Raw genomic sequence first — 27,134 nt, 5'->3', positions numbered from 1 at the left:
CATGTGAGGTGGTGACTGACCCTGTCCTCTGCCTGATGTTTTGTGTTGTTTTGGTTGACTCAACGTGGACTTCTATGGCTAAAGTTAATGTTAGCTTACTACAAGTACATTTAGCATGGAAGTGGTGAAGGCTTAAATAAGTGTTTATGTCTTTGCTTATCAAATATGTTGTTTTATTTTGAAATACGGCCAATGTCCCCATGTTTTTCTTTTTTTAAGTTCCTGGTGATGTTATGGGCTTCTGCAAACCTCGACCAAACCTCAAATACTTCATATCCTTAACTTGAAAGCAAATATTTTCAGCTATCTAGCAACACTTGGACTTACCTTGCCATGGTAGGCGCTGCTGTTCTTGGCCACGGCACACTGGCGGTCCACCAGGAAGCAGTACCTGCGACGCTCCTCAGACAAAGCTGTCTTGTATCCCTCAGCGATGAAGGAGTCCAGCTCAGTCTGCTTACTGCTGATGGTCTCCACAAACTGATAGGAAAACACAATGACAAATGGACTTCTTTTAACAACTGACACACACACTCTGGTATGACACATTAGCTACAGAGGTCTATATGAAATCCACAAAATGCTGCTGTTCCTTTTAAATATGCTTTGCAGTGAGTGATATATTCTATTTCTTATGCCAAACTTTGGCCGTTTAAAGCTGACATATTGAAATATAAGTTGTGGTTACAGGTGCACTGCAAGACTTTTATTGCTTTGGAAAAAATACCAAATGCCACTATGGTTTGTCACAATACCAGAAATGTAAACTTTGATACAATTCCAGTAAAAAAAAAAAAATACAATATAGATACTTGTCTGGAAAGTCCTAGGCTGAAAAATACAGACAGACTCTTGCACACTGTCTATATTGTACAAATACATGCTAACAAAATTTGTGCAATTTAGACAGTGCTCTCTCCCTTTCGCTCTCAACTGTTTTGGTTCAAACATTTTTTTTAAGGCACCATGCGTCACATTCACAATTGCATGAAACCATACTTCTGTAAGAGCAAATAGTTTCCATTTATCATGATTATAGTAATAATCATGATAAATAATAAATGGACTTAACTCATATAGCGCTTTTCTAGTCTTCTGACTACTCAAAGCGCTTTAACACCGCAGGTCACACCTACACATTCACACACTGATGTGAAGTGTGTATCAGTAGTAACTAATCCATTCATACACATTCATAGGCTGCCGCAAAAGCAGCGGGAGCAACTTGGGGTTAAATGTGTTGCTCAAGGATCGAATCACAGACCTTCCAGTTGAGAGACGACGACTCTACCACCGAGCCACAGCCGCCAGCAATCACTGCACAGCTCGACTGGAACACTCAGTGGTAAAGTGCAACTTTGTGGTAAGAGTTCATCATACTCATAAGACAAGGCAAATACACCTGAAATAAGACATAACAGGTGTCGTAATGTGTGTTTAACAGGTACAGAAGAAAAGGAGGAAGGGGCATATAGCTTTAGCATTATCACTTTGTCTAAGCACTAGCCTTCTAAAATTAGGAAATGCCAGAGGGCAATGTTCCCACAGTTCCTTGATGACACATAAACACACACACAATGGTCAGTAAGAGTAGTGAGAAGCTACAGGGAGTCTTATTTTGAAGAGGAAGTGGCATTCAGGGGGCCGTTGTGAGTGTGTGCCTACACATTGTATTCACAATCAGCACTGTGTGCAGGTCAGAAGCTGAAAGTTTGAGATGCTGTACTCATGAAGTAGGTCGACTTCATCCGGTTTCATGGCTTAAATACTGACACATCTGCTGATAAATACTGACCTAGATAAGAGTGTTATATTTACATCTAATGGTTTGATCCAAAGTGAACTTTTCTTTGGGGTATCGGCTGGTTTGAGTTGTCTTATTGATGTGTTTCATGTATTAGACACATTTAAAAACACATGGCTATTAACAAATATGCTTTATTTTCACTTTCTTTTTCTCCAATTCCCCTCTTTGCAATGCTGTATTCATAAATCTACAGAACTCCTGATAATTTCCTGAAGTTTTCAGTGAGATGTACATGAAATCTCCTGGACTCTGCTTCTAGGATATCTTGTAAAACATTACAGTCGCCTCATCCTTTATATGTCACGGATTGACATAAAAGACAAATATAAATTTCCCTGACATTTTCAGCACTACATGGTGAAAACATTTCTAGACTTGCATTTAAGTTTAAGTGGATTACTGTGTTGTTTCTTGCCTTTCAATTTCCGCCAAATGAGAGGTGAAAAAAAAAAGTCATAATCCATGTTGTTGTCGTCACAGCTGCGGTGTGACTAATAGTTCATCAAATGCAGTCCCAAAGCATCAGACATTTTTCTAAAGTTTCACAATTAATCCCACACGGGCTAATGAAGTCTGTGAAGTTAGAGTTCCCGCCTTCAGCCAAATGGAAGTTCCTGTGGAGTGCAGATGCATTTCATTTAGCAACCACCAGAGCACACTACTTCCCCGCTGCCGACAGCTGAAGGGTTTAGTTCATGGGAAGTATGGTGGGGGTGGGGGGGGGGGGGGGGGGGACATTTCAGGTTGGCTTAATGATAATGAGCATAAACATTTTGAGTTACTGGCTTTTTTGCATTAGCGCTGGAAGAGCTCCAACAACACCATCAGAGACGAGGTGTCAAATCATGCAGGAGACAGGATGAGGAGAGCCTGACATTATTCTGTTCTTTCTGTACATCTTAAGCTCAAATTAAAGCACTTGGAAACCCGGCTCATTCTGTTGCTTTTCGAGGCACACGGTGTTACACGAAATGATTGAGGAAAATCACCTCAAACAAGGGATAGCATTTACGCCTCTTGTCAAAATCCACATGGCCCAATTCTACCAGTATTCAAAAGGTCACCAAAGTAACCCAAGACAATGAGCGCAGTGGGAAAAGCCCGGGCAGACATCAACCTCTATTATATCTGAGCGACCTCAGGTTACATCACAGCTGGAATGACTTGTTTTGCAAAGGTTAGGAATATAAATGAAACCCGCTGCACGTCAACGCAGGTCCGACTGAACTTACGATGACTGCAAATCCCCTTATGCACCAGCCCAAACCTGCATTTCATTTTCATGCACTTTTTTTGGTTGTTGCACTGATAAACTAATGGTTACAGTGATTAAACGCAGTGGGAATGGAGAGATTTACTCCCTCCCAAAAGCTATGCATACAAGAGGATTCACAACCAAACCGCTTCACTCCTCCCTGTGGGGATTCTAAAGCATCGTCTCGGCCATGCTCTTCTCTTCCTTCATCATGAGCACCCTCTTGCAAGCAAACAAACTGTACTGTGACGCTCCAGGGCACAACAGAAAGCGCCAACACAATACAGTACCCGCCTGAATCTGCTGCTGTGTTAGTGTTTGTCAGTGTTTATCTGCTGCACTTGCACGTCAACATTATCTTTTCTTCCTGCATCTTTACGGATCAGCAGCTCAAGTTTGGAATCTTCTTCTTTTTTTTTTTTTTTTTTTTTTTCTTCAATTTTATGACTCCGAGCTAAAGAATCCCCTCAAGCTTATCTAACATCTTCTGGAGACATTCATTCTGAACTCTCTTTCACCAGCTCTGCCCCGGCTCTTATTAAAACAGCCTACGTATATGCATTGCAAAAGGAGTTCATCTAGATGAAACCCACCCCCCTCTCTCTGCAATACCTTAAGACTACTCCATTGAACTACATAATGAGCTGATTAGCATTTTGGCAGAGGGAGGGAGGGAGGGGGGACGTGTGCTTCACCCAATGATGAGACGGCAAAATAAAAGTGTCTCTCTCTTACTCTGTCGTTCCTCCTTCAGACAGAGGAGTGGGACGGAAAAAGAAAGTGAGGGAGACAGAGATGGGGATCAATGGAATTCAACAGCCATCTGCGTCCACTGCCAGACTCCTCTCAGACATGCTTTACTTTTTAATGAAAAGGAGAGGAGATAAAGAAAAAAAAGTTGGTGCTTCTCATCCGTTAAAGTAACACAGATGTGGTGGAGGAGGATGAGGAGGAGGAGGAGGAGGAGGGGGGAATGGCAGGCTCGACTTAGAGACTTTGTGCTTGTACTTTCTGTTCCGCCTCTTATTGACCGTAGGAAGCCTTCTCCATCGGAAAAATCAAATCAAACACTCTGGGATGTCTGCAGAGGGTCACTTTCTAAGCCTCTCTAGATGGATGTTTGTCATTGTGAAGCACAGGTGTTGAAGTAGTGCAGGTCTCTCTCTCTCTCTCTCTCGTCTGTGCGTGTCGTTGCCCTCCCAGGGGGAACTCCGGCACAAACGAGTTGACTTTTCCCTCGCACGCCCACAGCCCTGATGTGATCAGTGGAAGTGAGCAGGCTGGAAATGAGAAAGGGAGATTGATTTTCCTGCGTCGCTGCTAACTGTCTGTACCGTCATGAGTCCAGAGCCTGATGAGTTCGCTTCTCCGCGCAGATGGGCCCAATTGATCCGTCATACGGACTCAGATCCACCTATTTAAATAGTTCCCTTACTTTTGCACACAAACTCCTAGAAATTGGCAAAAATATATAAAATATTACAATCACGGTACTCAAATGATGAAAGGAGGAAGAACCCCTGACTTTTTTCTCTTTTGTCTCCTTCATTCCAAACTTCAAATTTGAGCAAATAAGAAATCAAACTTTAAATTAGGCTATGCCTTTGGTACCTCTTCTAGGAGCACGACTTGGATACAATTTAAAAACTGCAAATGAGATGTTTTGTGTTAATTAAGCAGCATTGCATATTTCATTAGATAAGCTGTTTTTATTTGTAATACCCTTGTGTCCTTTAGTTACTGCCCTAAACAACATTTAAAAAGCTTTCATTTTGCAGCGCTTAACACCGCACAATATAGTCTAAGGAACATTTACAAGCTTAATGAGCACCACATGTGGAACTAGATCTATACTTTTAGCCTTAATCAAACTTGATAATACTGACTTTTTTTCGACAAAGCTTTGCAAACATAGACTGATAATATTAATGGACGAAGCCTGAATGTTGTCAGCCATCTGTTACTGCAGAGGACTTCAGAGGCTCATCGGCAGTAGCCACCATGCTGGAAATCCTGTCTCAGCCTTTAACTTTCAGTCAACCTAGCGACAGGTTGAGAGGTGGAGCTGAGTTTTAAGCCTCTCAACGACAAGTTACATCGTGCCCGCCTGTCAATCAGGTCAGCTACGCGCGTAACTATGTATAACACGTGTCGTATAAATAATAATATTAAAGTGTATCTGTGTGTATATGTATTTACAAAGAGCAACAGACACCTACATTGTTGCACTATGTTACTAAGTTACATTACACATGACTTTCATTTCAGCACAAATATCACCTAAGGACTCTGGTTTTATTTTTAATTGGACAACCTTTTTTGTATATCATTTCACAATAATGGGCAAAATATGCAATTTTTAAGTCATTCCAAATTGTTATTTGTTTTTTGGAAGGCATCTCGGGACCACCCTGTGAGTGCATCGTGACCCCCCCCAGAGGGTCCCAACCCCCACTTTCTGAACCACCAAAAAAATAACAGGCCTTAAAGGACACCAAATACGCATTTAAATCTGCATTTTTTAAAATGAAATTTAATGAATAAGTCATTTCATTTACTTCTTTAGACCAAGCTTTGCAGCAAAATGTGGTCCAATGAACAATGCAGGCCTCAAGGGCCTTGAATAGATATTTAAAAAAAAGCATGTTCATCCTTAATCAAAATTCATAACTCAATCCTTTTCAATTTTTGTAGAAAGCTTTAGTTGATTGGTGTTGACACATCCCTGCAATCCAGTTTCTGTTTACCAAATTATGCTCTATGATATAATGGAAACCTAACAGACACCTAATAATGCAGCACTTAAGGCAGTCAGACGGAGACGTGCTCCAACTCGCCATTTTCTGCTAAGATTTACTGGCTTTGTGCACAGAAACACTCCTCCCATCCTAAGCCATGCAACAAAAACACTACACTACACTGCTGCACACACACTGCCGGCTTTGAAGCCTCTTGAATGACACTTCACATGTGACGACTCCTCATCGTGGTATCCCTGACACAGCGGAACAAACTCCACGTGTCACAGCCATCACATCAATCCAGCAGTGACAGAGAGGAAGAGACAGATGTTTGTGTGTATGTGTGACTGTTCAGGTGATTTTTTTTTTGTAATCTGAGCTGAATTTTATTTTATTTTTTTTCATTCCCAATGAACTCTAAAGATACAGCTTTAAGTATCGGTTGAATCCTGCTACTGGTCCAGTTATCAATTTGATTCTGTCATGGTTCACAGGAAGACCAACAGCAGCTCAGCAATTACCCTGCAAGCCTTGACCTGTTAGAGTTTCCTTTCCACACCCTGCAGGCGGCCTGACTTTCAGTTTCCATTGAAACCTTTGGGAAGGAACAGCAGGCACACTATCGCCATTTTCTGCTGTGTCATTTTTTTTCTTCTTCCTCTCAGTTTGACAGTAGCACTTGCTGCAGGACTAACCTAATAAAAAGTCTGTTAAAAAAAAAAAAAAAAACACCACGGTGAAGGGCCTATAACAGGGATTTAATTCAGAGATGGTGCTTCTGTGTCTACTTGGAAAAGAACACCGTCAGTGCTCCGCCTGCCATATCGAGTGAAGGTAAACTAAATGTGAAAGAAATCTAATTAAATGATGTCCAACACCATAAGTTAATTCCAGCTCATTATGTTACTTGAGCTGCTCCGTCTGAGGTCGCTCTGCTATGGAAACGATCGCACAAACACAATGCCGGCCAAAGCAAACACTGCCTTGTTCCCTCAGAGGATCCTGTGACTGCTTGTTTGACACACAAACATGATGACAGGTTGTGAATATCAGCCGTCACACTCCTGGTGACTTAAACTTAATAACATAAGAAGTTACTCGTAAAAAAGTTGTTGCAAGAAATCTGTGTGCCGTGTAATCCTATAACCAGCGTTACCAAAACAAGACTGTTTTCAGTTAGATTCCAAAAACTGGATATACTGCCCCCGACTGTTCATACTGGCCTTTGTGTCAAATTCAAGTCTTAGAAACACAACCCTAAGCCACATCATAAATCATCCTTCCTTCTGCAGTTAAGACTCTTCAAGCTGTTCCTTCTCCCAGTGGAGCAAAACAGAACACACACACACACAGACTGAAATTAAATTCACTCTGTTACTTATGAGCAATAATATATCAACTTCCAACTTCGTGCAATTCCATGCAGAACCGTTTTTCTGCACTGTGTGAAATGTATCTTGTTTTCTCTTTGGATGTTTATCCAACATACGCAACAGTAGCGATTCTGTAACAGTTTCTTTCTGTGTTCAAGCGTGTGTGCACAGTGTGTTCTTTCCTTTTTTGGCATCTTATCGCAGCTGAAAATACTGAAAATGTTTTGAGATCCATAAAGGTTTATCTTAACATTTACATACTAGAAACTACTTTACAGTACATGTGTCCATAATTAAAGGAGCAATATGTAACTCTGACCCCTAGTGTTCAAAATGGGTACTGCAGTCCAAATTCAAAACATTGGAGAAAGCGGTCTCCCCCAGCCCGCTCTTCCTAAGAGGTGGTTGCTATTAAACGGACACTGAAGCTTCAGTGATTAGCTCATTATACATCCACGGTTCAGCTGCAGCTCTGCGTCGGTCTTGAAACCGTTCTGCGCCCTCACCTCTCTTATCCTAGTTTTACCACATTTTTTAGGTCAGGTAGATTCAGTTTTATCTGAACCAGTTTGCTTGCCCGCTTTCATCGCTGGAACACCTGTTGGTTTGCCGTTTGCCTGGCAAACCGAGGGGCGTCCAAAACGGCCATGTAGCCTACCATCTCTGGACAAAACAAATACAGACCATTCTGGATCGGAATCGAAACTTGCTGCATTGTTGTCAAAAAAGCCAGCACTTCAACATAGCATGTTTCCTTAATGTCTGATGATATAGTAAGGTCATATTATGAATTAATTCAGTAGATATCTTAAATATTGCTCCTGAATGCTGCTTTCAGCTTTTATTTCAAATGTCTGTGTTTGAGGTCCATCACTAGACATCATATATACTCTCTCTTAATAACGAGTCAGCTGTTTTTCTGGCGTACACACAAACTTTACTCACTCTGTCAAATCCCTGATAAAAGCCATGCGCTGAGATGGTGGAGGAAGTGATTGTCCACTCCTCCAGTACATCAATCAGTGATGCCGACTTATTATCCTCCACACATGTGTCTATCCTCCTGCTGTGTGTGTGTGTGTGTGTGTGTGTGTGTGTGTGTGTGTGTGTGTGTGTGTGTGTGTGTGTGTGTGTGTGTGTGTGTGTGTGTGTGTGTGTTTAGATGTACGAAAGCTTGGCAAAGGCTCACACTTCATAATCAAACCTCTTCTATTTGCCTTCCCACTCAGGGCACCTCGTCGCCACTGCCTCCACCCCCATCCATCCTTGCTGTTTTGTGAGTTCTCTTTTACTTTATGAAAAAAAATAAATGAAGTCATTATATCGCACCAAGACTCATCACACTCCAGTCCAGTCACCCACATACAGGAAGGATCTGTTCAAACCAAGTACAGCAGTGCTCTGAAATGGCTTCAGACAAATAATTTAATGTCCTCCATCTTTTTTTTTTCTCTTACAGTGTTTTGTACTGTTTTACAGTACAACATCAAATGAAATGTCCTTTGGCCTACTTTGATGGTTGTTCATTATGTTCATTTCCAGGAGCAGGAAGTCATAGTTACCCGGCTTTGGGCAAATTAAGTCGCTCCAATCTCACCTGCATCTCCTTCTCGCCGTACTTGGAGGGGTTCTTGCTGCCCTGGCTCTTCCTGCGCAGCTTCTTCAGCTCGCCCTGGCACTTCTCCAGACTCTCCCCTTTATTCTTGTTTTCCATCTGGTATTTCTTCAGGGCAGCCTACGAGGGGCGACAGGCAGAGCACAAACACAAAATTAGGACAACTAATGAAGACACCTGGGTGGGTGAAAGAGGCACAGAGGTAAGGCACAAACTATCTTTTCAAAGTTTTTCATGCTAATTACTTCCTTACAAACAACTAATGAATTAAAATATTTTCAACACAGCATGACAAATTACCTTGCACTAACATGTTTTCACCAGGGCTGTTAAATAATAAATAATTACAATTTATTTACGATGAATCGCTAAATTTCAACAGTTAATCGCGATTAATCACCTTTGAAATTCCCATTAATTCACTCAAAAAGTAAAAATTGTTAGGTTTTTATTTTGAATTTGTATACTGTCTTAAGCTTAGACTACGTTACATGCTGTTTGGATTGAACCCTGCTTTTATTTTGAAAAAAAGTATCTGGTAGATCAAAGGTATGAAAAAGGTCACAAAAGTAAAAAGTTTGATGTCATTGTGGATGTTGCTTTGGACTCATCAGCTGAGCTGTCTGGGAGTTAAATGTAAAATGAGACATTCAGAGATTCAGCAGTGTCATTCTTTCCATCACTGTGACTACAGGGAGACACTGTGGAGGTTTATCTACGACACGCACAAAGGCACAAAATAGCATGCGATTAATCATGATAAAAAACACTTAAAGCATTCATTCTGACTTTAATTAAGTCTCACAAGTTTACCTTTTATAATTATGAAGTTAAAGTCTGATATGATACAAGTTCTGGTTCAAAATCAAGACCTTATATAACCAGAGTTTTGTATTTATTCATTGATTTTTATTTATTTAGGTGCACACTTAAAGGGTCAGACTTGTTTCCATTACTTTAATGTCATTACAAGTAAACTAAAAATCTGCAAACATGGGTGCTTTTGTTTCTCGTAATTTCAGCATTACAGCAAAAACACTGAAAATTCTCTACGTCTGATAGCTTTAGAAGCTTTTTTGTGAAAAAAAAAAAAAAAAAAGAAGCTTGATTTCATTGTTATCATCCAAAAAAGGATTTCAAACCTAATTTATTTCACCCATTTTTGTGCAGCACAGCAGATGCAGGCAGGGACTGATTGGAGAACATCTCAATGGTGCGTTTGAGAAAAACTCTGACATCTGAGAGCAATGTCTTGTTAGTCTAATTAAAGCGAAAAATCAACAGAATTCTTTGCAATTCTTCCTCTGATTATTTGCCTTCCAGGTTACACATCTGTTTAACTGTCTTCTATTTCCAATCTTGAGAAGAGATTTTCCTAATCTAGTGAAAGGAACATGGTTGCATGCAAAATTTAAGCGCCTTCCCTCGTCCGTTCACTGCCAGATTTGATCTATTTATTCATTTAATTTGCTCTTTTAATTATTTATTTGTTGAGAGCAACAACTTTGTTTCCGGATTGTACCAGCTCTGTTGCTATAGTAACCGTGTCCGGTGTGACAAAGCTCGTGTGGTTTCAGTATGAGGCTAAATTGGGAACAGAGCTCCTTCATGAGGGTTCACCACCCACATTTGCAGAAGACGACAAGGTTGCAGGTATCCTTTAGGTGCTGTTAAGCTGTAAAAAAAAGAGGCTGGAAAGAAGAGGCTGTTTGTTGTCACTGGAAGACGAGCAGGATGACACATGCTCTGTTTGGATTTCATAACAGAGATGAGTGGTGTTACAGTAATTTTGTGGGTCTGAGCTGGACTGGAAACAACTATAACCACACATCAATCACACGCTGGAATCTTACTTTTAAAGCGTATCCACTGTTGATTCTTTTTCAAAGTCAAGAGCGCCTCGGAAATATTATACTTGTCTGATAAGTTTCCACACAGAATGGAACAAAACATGCCTCTGCACTGATGTCTTTGAAACTCAACAACAATAAATGACTCATCCTTTAACTCCCATCTTGTCTTTGAGGTATAGCGAGTCGAACCGATATGGGCTGCTCCGTTACCCATATCTACACTTTAACTCCCTCCGTTTTTTCTGCAGAGACTCCCCAGAGGAAAGTCCCCGGCGCATCGATCACACAGCGGAACGATTGTTATGTATTGTGAAAAACTTTTGGTTTTGGTTTGCGGGGTCACATTGTGTAAACAAGATAATATCTCTGGCATGTGCCTCACCGAGCTGGATTGTTCCTCCTAATTAACAAGGCAACAAGCTTGTTGTCGCCAGTGCCAGTGCTCAAATCTCAGTCCCTGGCCACTGCTGCAGACAGATAATTAAAGTGATTAAATCTGATTGATTGATCTGACTTAAAACTGAGAGGACATCAGATGAACTTTGGAATACTTCGAAAGTCTCACCATGGACACAAATGCTCCTATTAATCGCTAATCTCTTCTGTTGGCTGTCAATGTATATTTCACACAGGGAGGGGCCAAAAGTAGACACAATCAGGCACAAATGCTCGAGGTAAAAGCACTGAATTGACTTCTTTACGAAATAAAAAGTACAGAATAAAAGACTCTAAAATGTACTTAGATCAAAAAAGTATCCTTAAGCTCTTTGGAAGGCTTTCTACTGGCTTTCTCGAAACACTCAAAGGACCTCAGCATCAAAACTAGCATCATTATCTTTAAAAAGGATGTTCTTTACATCCTCATGTTACGCCAGATAAGCGTGGTTTAAGAGCCACTCAGAAGGCAAAGACAATCCATTAATATCAGAAATGTACTGTATATACGCTCTTCCTCATGTTTCCGTCATTCTCGAACGTAAAAGTAAGCTAGGAAAGTTGCTGAAAGCTAACATTAGCCTTGTCCTGAAAGAAGCTAATTGGTTCAAAAACAGTTTTTTTTCATTATAAATGTGACTGGTGTCTCTCTGGATTTTAAGTATTTATCATCTTTGTAGTTTAGGATCAATCAGTGATCAGTTAAACTATCTAATCTTGTCAGATTTGAGATGTTTAGGACGAACAAACTAGAACAAAGACGCTAGACACGGTGACGACATTTGAGCTCCCCCCCCCCCCCGAGCATGATGTCTCAGAAAAATGCCCCCCCTGTGATTAAAGTCTGTTATGCTTGTTATAGTCCCATGACTACATACCATTTAGGGTTAAATCCATCTTGTTGTTGGGAAAGCAGCACATAATGATGAGAAATTAACGTAATCTACTAATCCCCTTAAATTGCATTGCAGCTAAAGTATCGAGCCTGTTTTTCTCAAGCACTGTTCAAGTTTAGCAATCGAGTTTTTGTACCTTGTTTATTCCTACCTCTGATTATTCATGCCCAAACTCTGACCTCTGTGTAATAAACGAACAGTTGTAAAACCCCGGGGAACCCATTATATCAGACAAGAGACGGAGAGAGATGCAGACACAGAGAGAACACAGAGAGACACACACACACACTCACACTCACACACACACACACACACACACACACACACACACACACACACACACACACACACACACACACACACACAGTTCAAGTCTTAGAACCCAGCGAGCACCCCTCTGAGTCTTTTTGAACAAAGATAAAAAATTTCAGATGATTAATTCACAAAATCCGAGGCAAAATGGCTGCTATTATCACTGCAGCGGATCTGAAGGGAACTCATTAAATGTAATAGATGTTAAAAACCTCAGAGATGCGTCGACAGCAGGGAAATGTCGGGAAATAGTTTATGTATCTTCATATATGCCCGAAGCATTACATTTACAAATCTGTATCTATATATCAGCTGGAAGAGGAAACACATTTAGAAGATGTTTCTTTTAGACCTGCCATGACAACATCTGATTCTACTGATAAGTCCCCTCTGTTTAATCAAGAGCCAAAAGTGTCATTTAATTTTAATGGAAATATTGCATTCAGTGTGTGTGTGAGAGATTCAGAAACTGTGAGCCACGGTAGCTTGTATCTTGTTCCCAACAACATTATAATACAATAATGGGAATGTTATCCCATCCCCCCCCCAAATCGACGCACAGCAGTGCTGCTCTACACTCAGCTTGCAACCCACTCATTCTAAAGATATCACATGTAGACCAGATCCACAGTGCTTACACACACTTACACGCACACACACACTCGGAGAGAGGGTTTTTATCGTAATCAGTCACCCCCCTTTGACGGGTTAGTAGACACAAAATGTTATTTCAAAGCGGTTCTGTTCTTCCACAGTCACATCCTCTAATTGTCTCAGAGAAAGACTTTGATCCAGATGTTGAGACACATCTTCACCTCCATCTCTGTTATGTAACAGCTGATGCAACGTAATAAAAAAAGCACTACAATGAGACAAAAAGTGGTGTGTGTGTGTGTGTGTGTGTGTGTGTGTTTATTGGACCGATGGCTGTCCTTGGGCTTTTGGGGGAGAAAGAGCCAATCAGATACTCACAGTCAGATAACGGGCGTCCAGCTCCACCTTCTTCTCCAGCTCGGAGAGCAGCTCATTGTGGAACGATTTCAACTGAGGAGGAAGCATGGACACATATAGGGAAAACATGAACAAGAGTTATTGCACAAAATCCATAATGGATGCTGCTTGGTGTGGCATTTAAAGTCGAAGACTTCCACATTCACTTGGAGTATTCAATTGACCAATGATGTGTTATCTTCATTTACGCAGTTACTGAATAAATGTTTTACCAACAAATTCCTGGCATGTGAAGCCCCTCTCAGCTTGCTAATCACTGTCACAGATTCAGTGCAATAATATGACACAATAATCAGTCACTCGGTTGTAAATGTGATGCGTCTAAGGAAGAGAATACCAGAATAAAATACTCAATCTGCACTTTGCTGAGATTTACTTCCACTGCTGATAATAGGATTTTAACTGCCTAAAATATAACTGATTTTCCATTGTTTTCCTAAACAGCTATGAGTCTGCCTTCTCACTGTAAACAATAGAGCATGGTGCAAGAATGCCCCAGCCACACCCACTTTTAGAGAGGGGTGTTGTGGAACACAGCTCATTTGCATTTAAAGCTACAGACACAGAAACAGCCTGTTCTGAGCAGAGGTGACATAGAGGGGCTTATAAGCATGCTAAAATACAGGATCGGTTTGGGTTCTTAGCAAGAATCTTCATAGACATGTTTTGGGGGAGCTCTAGGACCCATTTAAACTTGTTGAAAAGGAGGCTAATACATGACCTTTAATGCAACAACTTCAACATGTATTTGAACGTGTTTAATAAGCATCATCCCAGCGAGCTCAAAAATGATACATTGTACTTTAAATAATCTGAGATGGAGAAAATTATCTTTTGAATGAGCTTATTCAGCTCAAAGTGGTTCGAGCGTTTTCTTTTTTGCAGACTGAGAACTTTGAGTACTGCTCCAGATTTCTAAGATTAAACTCGTGCTGAGTTGCTAACACTGAAAGGATCAGCATGCAGAACAGAAGGGATTACATGGACAGTGAGTATGGGCGAAGGATTGATAAGACTTAAAACAACTACACAAGGACAGCCGGCTCCAGTTACCATCCACTTGATTGCACTCGCACTAAACACTGTCATACAAGCACATTACCTATAATTCTTTACAACTCAATTAACTCCCGCGTCACCTTCCGTGTTGGCAGTTTGGATTTATACGCTCTCAGCAGGTCTGTTCGTTCAATAGGAGTCCATGTTCATTTAATTATAGTGGATTCCTTTCACTGCCCACAGAGGCTCCGCAGCTAACCGACAGATCTGTGTCAGGTTTGTTGTGGAGCGTCATGTAACAAAGACACAAATGAAAATGTGCTATTGTTCTACAACATGCAGAAAAGCTGTAATCACTTCTCGCTGTGAAGTGCTAAAAGAGGACAACCTGGGCGCTCTGTTGAAATGGGGCAGAGGCCATTCTACCTAGATAGACTTTGAAACTACTATTTACAGTAAGGTGAAAAAGTGATCTGTTGATTTAAATGTATCATTCATCGAGAATCTTTGCATGGAATTAGTAAAACAAAGTCTGTTTCGCACGCTCACTTTGTCTGACACCTACCCCCTACCAGCAGTTCCAGGCATTAGAAATAACTACATGGAAATAGCCAATCTTCTCAGATATGATCTCATTTGTCCCTGTAGGTCATTAAAAGGCAACACGATCAAAATCAGTGTGTTTCATAACCAGTTAAAAATTCCTCATAGTAGATTTAATATTTCAGTCATTCCTGTTGGACACTCATATTTATGTCTAATCTGTATTTATTTTTGTTGTTTTCTTTGTCAATTGTGTTTTAATCAATCATTTTCTATTAGCATAACCAAGTCGTGTTTTATATTTTTGATTCTACTTTAAAAACTTTTCTTATAAAATAAAAAAATAAAGCAAACTATTAAAAATAATGATAAAATGTGACATGGCTGCAATAACTTATTGCCTTGTCTGAACTAATAAAGCTGAAATATTAAAATGTTACTCGTTTTTTTTGACAGAGCTGCAAAGTCGAACCACACAGCAAAAACAACAACCTTGAGCTCAGAATACCAACCATCTCCTCTAGCTGCACTTGGATCTGTCTGTGGACCTCAGCCATCTGGAACAGCACATCCCCTGCACAGAGAGAGAGAGAGAGAGAGGGAGAGAGAGAAAGGTGCATGAACAACACTCAACAGCACAATATCTCCTATAGCAAAGAGAAACAGAGAGGGGAGAGAAGTTAGGGGAGCAGAGATTAAAAGGAGGAAACAAGAGAGAAACAGAGACCGAGACCCCCCCCCCCCCAACCCGGCGTGCAGAAGCTCATGCACAAGACACAAACATACAGGACAAGTGACTTATAACTAGGACAACGAAGAACATGATGAAAGTTTCCTTTTTGGTACAAGATAACAGGAAAAAAAACCAGAGAAAATGAAACAATGATGACAAGCACGAAAAAAATGGAGGACACAAAATGCTTTAAATTATTTTTCTTCAGGCGTGTAAGTTTATGTCTCGTGGAGATAAAGCATACTGCCTTTCTTTGGTGAACCTGAATAAAGGCAATATATATAGAGAGAGAACTAAAAAAAAAAAAAAAACATACATCTAAAACAAAAAGTAAAGTGTCCACACAAAAAGGAAATTAAAAAAAAGGATAAGGAGATAAGGTCATGCATCTAGTGAGAGTGTTTTATATTTTCATATATACCTACAGGCTGCCTCTTCTGAATGTGCAGTGCATTGTCAAGAAAAAGGAACACAAAGAGCTACGTTGAGCGAAGGACACAAATACATATAAAGACCTGGTGGAAAGACAAGTGTCAGAGCTGCATGTACAGAACAATGAGACACACATACATACATTTTCATGACCAAATGGTCCAAAGCCCCCAAGCTTTATTTGTGCCAAATATTACTCATTTAACTGTGGCCTGGTGAAAAGACGGATTCAGACTGTATCATTATGGCTTGTATCGACTATACTTTGTAACTCAGACGAGATACTACCATTAAATGTATATAAAGCACTATTTCTAATGGAGGAGGAAGTACTTCTAGATATTTGTGACAGAGTATGAGGAGAACACTTGAGCTGAGAGTTTGTCCAAATGTTCCTCCTAACTCTGCACGCCTCCTGTTGTGTCCTCTTCTAAAGCTAACCTGTAAGTGAGAGTATAATGAGAGTGTTTACACCTCACCTCAGTGAAATATAAGAGCTCGAGAAAAAAGTGGTTTCAGTGCAAACGTTTCAGCAAAAAGGGGCTTTGGAGTGGTCTCCGTCTCGGCAGACAGCACGTACATTGCAAATTGCTACAGACAGATGACACTGAAGAGGCCGTGAAGGAGCTGTTTTTAATACTCCGAATGAAAAATAAAAAGGGGACATTAAAGCGGTGAAGCAGGCTTGGAGTGTAAAAGCGAGAAATGCAATATGTAATTATTTTTTCAGGAAAACATTTATTAAGAGGTGATTGAAAGGTTACACAGTTTGAAACTCTTTTCTTTCATGTATTTAATGCAGCATGCTGGAGAAGCAAATAGGAAGCAAATACGGCTTTCACACTTGCAGAAAACTCCTGAAGAAAAAAAAAAAAAAAAACTCAGGAGGAGTTGTATGTGTGAACGCTAACAGCCACATTTTTCACTTGAACTTCACCCAGAGTTTCTCCTGCCTAAGATCTCCCTAAATGTAATTAAACGGCTGCATTACGTTTTCTGTTTGTCAGTATGTTGTTCACCGCTCTTGTGTTGACATTGTGATGCCATCAAACTAAACGCAGCATTGATAGAAAGGCAAACATTCTCATTATAGTGTCGCACAGCAGACTCTGTTGCTACTTCTGCATATTTTTTTATGCTATGAGACGTAGCTGTTCCACTCTGATGAGTTTTGTTTTTTTTAAAGTGAAATTCAATTTTATTACGTTGAAATCATTGCAAAACATTACAATGTTATTGTGCCACATAGTATTATTAGTTGATTTTGATTTTTGTCCCATTTTCCTCCCTCTTCACTCCAAGCTTCCTGGACCCCCCTAGGGCCCTCTGGAAACTGACCGGGGATGAGGACCCCCATTTAAAAAACAACAACACTGTTTTATATCACACTCTAATGCTGCTGGAAGCAGGGACGCTTTGAATTGATTATTCTACAATTCACTTAGCAGACGCTTTTCAATAAATGATTGAACCATTTTTTAGTCAATGAAATTCATGTTGGTAGATATCAGCAACCTCTGCATATGATACACACTTAAGTAAAAAAATATCAGTTTCGATAAATTGAAACCATCCATCACAGTGTTTCCCCTAGGTTTACAGTGTTGGGGGGGGGGGGGGGGGGGAGAGAGAAACGCCGACACAAACACTTGAAGGAATCTTGGTGTTCATGCATTACTTTTAAAGGAAAGGTATCCTTAAATGACTCCTTTCCCTGATTTCCGACTATCCACTATCCTATCTCTACAATCAAGGCACAAAAAGCCCAACAAAAAAAAAAAAAGAAAAAAGAAAAATATGTGCCTGGGGCCGCCCCCCTAATATAATGGTAGGGGAAACACTACATCATTTGTTCCTATAAAACATACTGTGTGTTCTTTGTTTGGAATACTATGACAAACATTTGTCATCAGTGCGGATGTCTCACAGTTTGACAGGATGAAAACAGGATGGCAACTTGCAACACATGTTCTGCAAGGTTTCAGAGAGCGTGATGCAGTTTTAAATCTTCTAAAAGACTCAATCTATCTCAGCCTTTCTTACCATTTAGTTTGCATCAACTACAGGTTTTGAACTAGTTCTTTAAGTACACACATGTGAAGGTTATTGGTTATATCATGGATATAGTCCAGAGAAAGCAGGTGAGTATTTGGTAACTGATACCACCACCCCCCCGTAAAATAATCCATGTGACATCATGTGTTGTTAACAGATAAAACACAACGACTCTTTACTGAAGAACAGTAATCTAAATGATTGTATAATTAAATGAAAAATCCTCCAATCAGAACAAGTTATGAATTTTTATTATGTTGTCTTTAATCTTCTGTTCATAAACCGGCCTATACTTACTGTGCAGCTGCCAATAGGAGTGAGTTGTTCACCAATGCATTGTTAAATCTGCTTACAGCTACATCATTCTGGTGTTATGAACCATATACCAAAGGTTAATGTGCTGCTATCAAAAACATGTAAAAGGAGAAAATAGTACCTCAACAATAAACTACTCTCATACTCTGTATCTTCTGTTTTGTTTGTGTTGTTCTGATTTATGTTTGTTTTTATTGTCTGTGAAGCACATTGGCTTTAGGTTTGTACAAAAGGTCCTAACAAGTAAAACTGAAATGAATCACAACCACTCACAAATTATTTTCAAACACCTTTCACTGACCTCACCACAAACATAAAAGTGGGGTGCCTCATAATAGACGAAGAAACAAATCAGAGAGTAGAAGGGGATTTTCTGTTCTTCTTCATTCTGCAGTCAGTGCAGCCATTGCCCCTAAAAAAACTCCTGTATACCCATGACACTCGGGTCTTTTGTGCTGTGGTGCAACCTGCCCGCTAATGGTGTGTCTCACAGGATCCTAAAAGCGGGCCAAAGCGTCCTGTCAGTTCCCAGCAGGCCTGCTAAGCTGCTTACAGATACTCATCCCTGATCACAGCTCGTCAGGCTTAGAAACCCCGGCATTCTGTTGGCCGCTTCAACTAGCTGGATCAATTAACAAATGAGCAGCCATCAGTGTACCGCGGACTCTCACACACACAGACAGACAGACACACACATCATCTGGCAGTAGGACAAGGGGTTTGTACGAAGCCAGAGAGGTAAAGAATGAATGAAACTGCGCCGCTCTCATCTTGTCATCTGCAGTTTCATTACTGCACAATGGACGATGCCAAAGCGTAGAGAGAGAGAGAGAGAGAGAGAGAGAAAAAAAAAAAATCACACTTCGGAGATGCAAATAGTTACCATGGCAACTTCATATCATATCACACAACAGCAGTAACAGAAAATTGGACTGCAGTCTTCAGGGGCAGCTAACGGTGGGGATTCAATCAAAAATCAATAAAGAGGCATAATGTGGAGAATTTTGAATGTGTTTGTGCAACGTTATTGTTTCGAACAGGAGATCTCTGGCAGCTGGCATGACACAACCTGCGAGGTTTAGTGGAGGAGCTGTCAGCCCGACCAGGATATCCGCATACCAGCTAAAAGTGACATGACAGACACAGTGTCCACAGTGACACACAGCCGCACACATGTGCACACACTCAAGCCTTTACTGTAAAGACTTGTTGTTACCAATATGACCGAGCTGGCTTTAGCCCTGCCTGTTTCCCTGACTGAGAGAAAACAATAGTTCCTTTGTGAGGAGGTGAGCTCAGGTTGATCTGCACCTGCAGCTCTGCAACAACAAGCAGCCACATGCCTGCTAACTTAAAGCACTGAGTCAGAGACATGGACACAGCACTATGGATGCATACGGACACACTGTCCCCCCCTGAAGTATGACATCAGCTTGTGTAGATTTATTGACTGCTTGTGTAACAGAAGTGATGATACACCCACACAGGTAGAGAGAAGAAGATGAAAAAAAACAAAAAAAAAAACACTGAATAACAGAATGTGGGCTACGGAGCAGGAAAAAAAAAAGTGAGAGTTTGCAATATTAAACAGAGAGAACAAGAGAGACAGAGATGGAGGGAGGGAATGGAGGTGGATGGAGAGACACTGAATCACTGGTGAAGGTCAAGCTGGATTCACTACGGGTTGTCATGGTAGCAGGATAATGCTAGGGTCGTTGCTATGGGAGAAGTTGCAAGATGAGGGTGCAGCGGCTGCAAAGTGTTGTGTTATGAAACACTGTTTCAAAAAGATCTCCACCCATTAGCATACACACTTCCCCTGGGGGAGGAAAGTGGAGTACTCCTCACCTGGGGAAGGGGGAGAGGGGGGGGGGGGGGGGGGGGTCTGTGTACAATGTGTGTATGTGCACGATGTGACAGTGTGTGACAGTACAGGGATGTTAATACCTGCCTACCTAGCATGCTAAGTCACAAGAGAAACAAACAAGTGGGCAAGCATAATAATGGGGTTGCTGGATAATGTGCTAGACGTAGATAATAGCTGAGAGTCTGGGTGGCCGTGTGTGTGTTTTATGTGTGCACATGTGTGAGTACACTCCCTTTAATCCAAAAGATAGGGAGGCCTTATGTGTGTTACTATCTCTCTCTCTCTCCACACACACATCTTGTCATTTTTTTAAGGAAATGGATTGAACTGGTCTCCTACTTTTCCTGTTTCTTCTCACTGGAGAAAACTATTGACATATATTTTACACGTTACCAAAGTGAGGAGTTATGTCATCACAGCTGTTCAACCTACTAGCCCAATATAAGTTTGTACACTAACCAACGGTGTCATGCATTTAGGCCATAATGAAGACTTTACAGGAGAGATGGAAGCAAAGTGGGGCAGGGTACCCTACAGTGGAAAATCATCTTGTCATTCACCCTAAGAAGTCTCAGGTAGCTTGTCCCGCTTTGTCTACTGGATAAGACGTTATGTAGCAAATCCAACCATCTGGTATCAGTGAGCCAAAATCCTGGCCTCTTTTTAAGCCGCTGCTCCAAAAAGCCTCGACAACACAACTTGTTTTATAACAGCAAGGAGCTGCAACTGTACAGTGTGGATCCACTTGGATATTCTACAATATAGAAACTAGTGGTTCTCCAAACTTTAACCATTGAAAGGCCCTCAAATTGCATTATACAACAGTTGGGTTAGACCAAGTCATTTGATTGGACAGGAGGCATGCCATGATTGGGACAATAACAATGTGTGTCATTCCGCTTCAGGTGTTCTGAATACTGTTCATGGATGTTACATAACTAACCTAGTAGCAAACCGTCATTGGATAGAGTGTAGCAAATGCTGAATTGCAAAGATGCACATACTTCCTGGTCCAACAAGTCCAATAGATTTAAGTTGGTCAGTTTACAGTTAAGCTACCAACAAAGTTGAAGATGTCACATGACATAAACAGAGAACGGAGAAAGGTTTGGTGTTATATATTTCTTTTGTTGAGTACTTACATTAGCTTAAATATTTCCACTGTAGGTCACACCTACCCATTCACACAGTGATGGTAGAGGCTGCTGTGTAGAGAAACCATCAGAAGTAACTAATCCCATTCAGTGGGGTTAATTGTCTTGCCCAAGGACACATCGGACACGTTGCTGCATGAGCTGGGGAGTTCGTTTTCATCAGGGCTGGAGTGGAGGAGAATCACTCCCATGATTCCCTGCAAGCCTCAACGTCATTTGTTTTTTTGGTTTTTTTTGATTGAGAGCGCGTAATTTACACACTGTGCGTTTAAAGGCCTGCTGAAATTGAAAAAAAAGTCAACAAACTGACAGTGACAGAGGGGCAGAAAACCTCAGTGATTGATGCGGCCTGGCTCACTTTTTTCTCACTTCATGATCAAAAGAAATGTTCAGTTTAATGTGAGTTTAAAAAGCTAAGAAGAATGCTCTGAAGAAAATGTTCAAGTTGCCGAGGTCATGAAAAATATCATAGCGTCAACATCCCATAACATTTATGAGAACTAAACATTTTACGTCCAAAAGGAAATATAAGCTTGCCATGTATCCTTCATATTTTCTCCCTGGATAGAAACAAGATTCCACTATTACAGTAAAGATTTAATAACTGAACAGAATTCTGCAGAAGGCTGCAAAAGCAATGGTAGGCTTTAACTTAAACTCTCATAAGAGAGTGAAAGTAGGTCCCCAGAGAGAAACTTTGATTACTGCAGCACAAAAAACTCCCTTTTGATAACGTATCTGCTTTTCCTCGTCGCTGAAAGCATAAATGATGAATCAAAGTCGACAGAAACATAGAGGGACTGAGGAGGCGAGAAAAAAAACTGAAATCATGATACGACAAGTTAAATAAGAAGGGTGAAAAAGGTCAGGAATGGCAATTTGTTTTGTGGTGATGAGGAATCCCTAAAAGATCCGGGTTGTTTTTTTTGTCTCTCTGCTATTAGCGACAAAGTCTTCTCAGAGTCGCAGCATGGAGGTTCAAAGTGAAGAAAGCTCAACATTAAAAGAGGAGCAGACTTTCTTCCAGGGCAAATTAAGCAGACTGCGTGAGCAACAGCTATAGGGAGGACGAGGGCAAAGTGAAGGAGGAAAAAAAAACCTGGAGAACGAGTGATACCTCCATGCGACAGAAGAAAAAACCCACCATTTTAAGCCTTAGAAATAGCTCAGTTTCTCACAAGCTGTCTAGCAGAGTCATTTGCACTTGAGTGTAGGCAGGCAGAAAAGCTGCAGAGTCATGCAGCTACCTGTTGAGGTATGAAGATTGAAGGAGGGGCTGATTGAAAACCAAACAGAGCGCTTTGACTGTGTGAGCCGGTTACTTGATCGCTGGGGGTCAAAACAGGTCTCCACACATGATGCATTCGAGTTCATCCGGAGTTTAGGGGCCGCACACACACATGTCTTTTGAGAGCAATGGGCCTCATATGCCTCATACTAGAAAATCAAAGCAACTCCACAACCAAATCTCACATCTTCCATAGAAATAACCTCAGAGGCTCTTGCTTAATCATGACGCAGAACATTTTCAAAAAAAATCTGATTGGCATACAACACAATTAAATCCCCTCAAAAAGTTGAATTACTGGTTCGCTCACACCATCACATTAGCATGGCACTGACTGTGGTGCTTTGTGTTGTTGCATGCCACCTTAACCTTTGCAGAATGTAAACGCATCAATTATTCTTACAAGTGTGTGCTGGAGAGTTGAGTGTGTGTGCTGATCTACAGAAAACAAAGAGAGAGTGCAATTTTTGTCCGTCCATGTATCCGTGCTCACCTTCGGCACATGGCACCGCCATGAGCGGATGAAGGGCAACGTGAATGTGCGTGTACATGTGGAGCAATTGGGGGGGGCACTGACTTCCCATCATGCAGTGCTTGCCTCATAAAATAGAGCAGTGAGAAGGCAGGGACCCCTGGGATGGTGGCACAGAGCTAAGAAAAGAGCTCCTCTGCTCTCATTTAAACAGGGACAGGTGCTGGAGGAGGAGAGAGGTAGGCCAGACTGAGCAGAGAGCGAGAGAGGGGAAAGAGAGAGAGAGAGAGAGAGGGGGGGGGGGGGGGGGGGAGGGAGAGCCTCATGAGTGTTTACAGTGCGAGTACTGGTGGGCGCTCATTCCAATACAGCATGTCAGAGTTAACATTTCACCTGCCACCACCTCTGATCTTGACAACAGGCGTGCTGTTTAGCCTTTTAGACAGCATCTGTTTACCATGGAAAGTTAATGCCTATGTCCCAAATCCATTAACCTTAAAAAGACAATTATACTACCTTAGTTTGCAGCCTCATTTTCCCCATGTGAAACCTTTTTTTTTTCATGGGTAATTACTGAGCGGACTACGAGGTGTTGTATTTTTTTTCTCCCCTGCAGCAAACTAAGCAATGCACTGGTTTAGTACAGGTTACTATAACCCCTCTTTACCCCTCTCTATTGCATGTAATTTCCCCAAAGAGAAGACTTTTTGCTGAGTCATACATGTGTGTTATTACTATAATTGGCATGGCTGCAGATGTTGATATGAGGAGGGAAAGAGATTTGATTTCCTCTGGCCTGAGAGGCTGAACTGTAAGTACTTCACATTCCAGCCCGGGTTCTTGAAAACAGAATAATCAGCCAAACGGCTCAAGAGGGAGTTCACTGTTAATGGTTTACCAAGCTAGGATTCGCCGTTGCATTTGGAAAAGACACTACACTTGCAGTGCCTCTTCATATGCTCAGCTGTAGGCTGACTTTGACACTAATCCCCTAAAACTTACAGCAGTGAAATATTAGCCATGTGGGACAGTTGTAGTGGAACACACCCAGCCAAAAAAGACACAGAGCACCTCTTAACTGCACTTCACCTGAGGACTCTAAAAGAACCGGCTGACCAGACTGGGGAGTTGTAAACAGCCCCATTATCAACAAGCTATTTCCTTTCACTATCTTACCCTTAACTATCTTCTTACTACCCTGTCAAGTTAACAGATTCATGCAGGGAAATGGTGATGTTTTCCAAATGTTGGTTTTTAGAAAATGTTCGTTATACAGTATGATGTTCTTGTTTTTGGGCAAAATACTGTTAAAAAAATCGGTTGTGCAAATGTGCAAACAGGCCACACCTTGTGCCCAGTTAGGTGGAGTTCCTTAAATGCATCTTCAATTTGGCATATTGAAAGCCATCTTGCCTTATCCGTTGATATAGCATTGGTTCCCAACCCTTTTTTTCCTTGGACACCCCTAATTTATCTAAGCCACCGCAGGACCCACACAAAAAAAACCGATGTATTACCGCAAACATTTAAAACAATTTGGATTTATTTTCACAGGTTGAATCACAAAAGAATAGGCCTACACATACAGTAATTGCAAAGACTTCCAGGATCCAGTAAGTGTGGTATCACAATTTAAGCTCATTTGTGCAAATCTAATTTTGACAACTTCATGAGTAGAAAAAGCCAACCTAGGGAACCCCAGGTTGGGAACCAATGGACTAGGCTAATGTTCTTGCCTTTGCTAACGGCCAATAAAGGTATAGGGTTAAAATGGAAAATTGTGAAACCGAACTATGTGAGATGAAATGTGAGGAAAGCATTTATGATCAGAAGCAATATCTGATAAACATTTATTCTTACACCTAGCTTAGGATAGGCTGCATAGTTGGATAAAATCAACAAAGGCCATCTCAACAATGTACTACTGTAGGCCTGCACAACATGATGAAAGTACGAGATGTGCGATACCATTGTCCCGTATTGCAATGCAACATGAACAATATGTGCGATAATTAGGCCCACACAAATCTTCAAGAATGACTACTAGCTAAAACTCAGTGTCTCTAACTATCTTCATGTTTCACACAATACCTGTTGCTGTTGCAACATGTTCCTCCTCTCTGACTGAGAATCTACACAGACATTGTTTCTCCTTGTTCCCCCCCCCCATAAAACTAAAAAGAAGTTGTTTTTAAAAAAACACTAAATTGGCACCAATTCATCTGAGGGTAGCTGATAGCAAGCCTAAGCTTTGTCTGATTGAAAACGCACGGCCATTATAACCGGCTTCTATCCAATAGTAAAATGTTCACATGCTGAGTAAAAAAAGTACTGCTTGTTCACATAAAATGTTTTCTTATTTATTGCAGAAACCCAGACTTTTATGATGTGTTTGCTGCGAGAGCTCAAAAGATGACATTATAGTTTATAGTGCAGCCCTAGGTTGTACAATTTTAAAACACTACAATGCATGTTAACTTTTCAGTGGAAAGGCAAACCCGGCTGATGAAAACAAAGACAAATGAGCGCTTTAGAGATGATGAGGAAATTGAAACACTCAGAATTTTAAGAGGGGTTTAAAACCCGTAAGCTCGGGTCTGGTCGTAAATAACAAGCCTCTTAGTTCAGACACATATAAACAAAATGAAGCAGGGCTAGTCGGCTAAGATTGTCGTAAATATATCCAGCTCTGCAACAACTCTACACTTGCTGCATTTCCCTAGAAGGTTTGGAAAGCCACAAATGTCCCTGATGTAATAAGCTCACTCTTTCTTTATTATGAGGGATAAAAGCAGAGGAAGATGGTAGAACCGGAGGGAGAGAAGGGAAGAGAATGAAAAGAGAGAGAGAGAGAGAGAGAGAGAGAGAAAGAGGGCGGGGAGGTGTGTGTTCAAGTGTGTGTGTGTGTGCATGCATGTGTGTGTGTGGGTGGCAAAGTGACAGGCGATGATTAGTCCAACCAGAGGAGGGTGTGTGGGAGGGATAGTGTGGGAGTAGTGGGGCTGGTGTGAGAGAGAGAGTCAGTCTCTTTAGGCGGAGATATACACAAGTGGATTAAAAGAGCACTAGTACTGTATAAACACCTAGAACTGACAGGAGGTTTATGCATAGAAAATGCACACAGCCATGTAAGCAGAAAAGGCATGAAGACACACATGGACATATTGTCAGGTTGACTTCTGTAGTAAATGCTGTGTTCTAGAGGGCGTAGTGGATGTTGTTTAGTTGATGATATGGGCATTCAATTGATCAAGTTTTGACATTCCCTGTTTGAGAATAATATACATATCTGTGCATGTGTGTGTGTGTTTCTGTGTGTGTTTGTGCATGTGTAAGGTAAAGACAGAAGGAATAAGGGGAGGGAGGGAGGGAGAAAGGAAGAGAGAGAGAGAGAGAGATGGAGAGCAGCTGCCGACTCTTAGGTGTGTAGGTGGGACCATTTGCAACCCGTCTCTTACAAGTCTCTGTGGAATTAACGAACAGGCTATAAAGAGGGGAGAGCAAACGAATAGGCGCATAGGAAGCAAATGCATACAAGGCAGATACATTTCAGATATTTATCATTTTAAAGATAATGAGCCGATCAATAATTCGCTATCTTATTATGGCAACTGATCATGCCACTGGTATAGTTGATTGTGAGAGGGGAGAATCTCGGATGCAGTGTAGTGTTTGTGAGGCTACGCCAATAGAAGATTACACTTACACATATCTGTATCAGTTACTGTTGTGAAATCTGGACAAAATACTGAAACTCAGCTAAAAAAGGGAATCAAAGTGAGCAAGCCACAATCATGACGACAGAGAGATTTGCCTGAGAGACACAAAATATACCTCTCAGCAACACTTAATATCATATCTGATGCTGTTTGGACCATTATTCAAGACGTTGTGGGTGTTGTTTATCATACTTGATTGGCATCTTGCACACAACAATGGTGTGTGTGTGTGGAAATTGTACAGTGTATACACAAATGG

At 41.0% G+C, this 27,134-nt stretch overlaps 1 protein-coding gene across 5 annotated transcripts in view; it reads right to left on the bottom strand.

Annotated features, from left to right (window-relative positions):
* The window catches only part of LOC132954245 (brain-specific angiogenesis inhibitor 1-associated protein 2-like), a 66,398-nt gene that overhangs the window by 11,532 nt on the left and 27,732 nt on the right, over window positions 1-27,134 (bottom strand). For all 5 annotated transcript variants that reach the window (XM_061026762.1, XM_061026763.1, XM_061026764.1 and 2 more), the window contains exons 4-7: window positions 15,353-15,414; window positions 13,260-13,331; window positions 8,774-8,911; window positions 328-480 (exon numbers count right to left, since the gene is read on the bottom strand). In XM_061026762.1, coding sequence (XP_060882745.1) covers window positions 328-480; window positions 8,774-8,911; window positions 13,260-13,331; window positions 15,353-15,414 — 425 coding nt within the window. The remainder of the gene's footprint in view (window positions 1-327; window positions 481-8,773; window positions 8,912-13,259; window positions 13,332-15,352; window positions 15,415-27,134) is intronic.

Source organism: Labrus mixtus, chromosome 20 (genome assembly GCF_963584025.1).
Source record: "Labrus mixtus chromosome 20, fLabMix1.1, whole genome shotgun sequence".
Classification (NCBI taxonomy): Eukaryota; Metazoa; Chordata; class Actinopteri; order Labriformes; family Labridae; genus Labrus; species Labrus mixtus.
The sequence above is the reverse complement of the archived record's forward strand: the minus strand, read 5'-3'. Positions and strand labels throughout refer to the sequence as shown.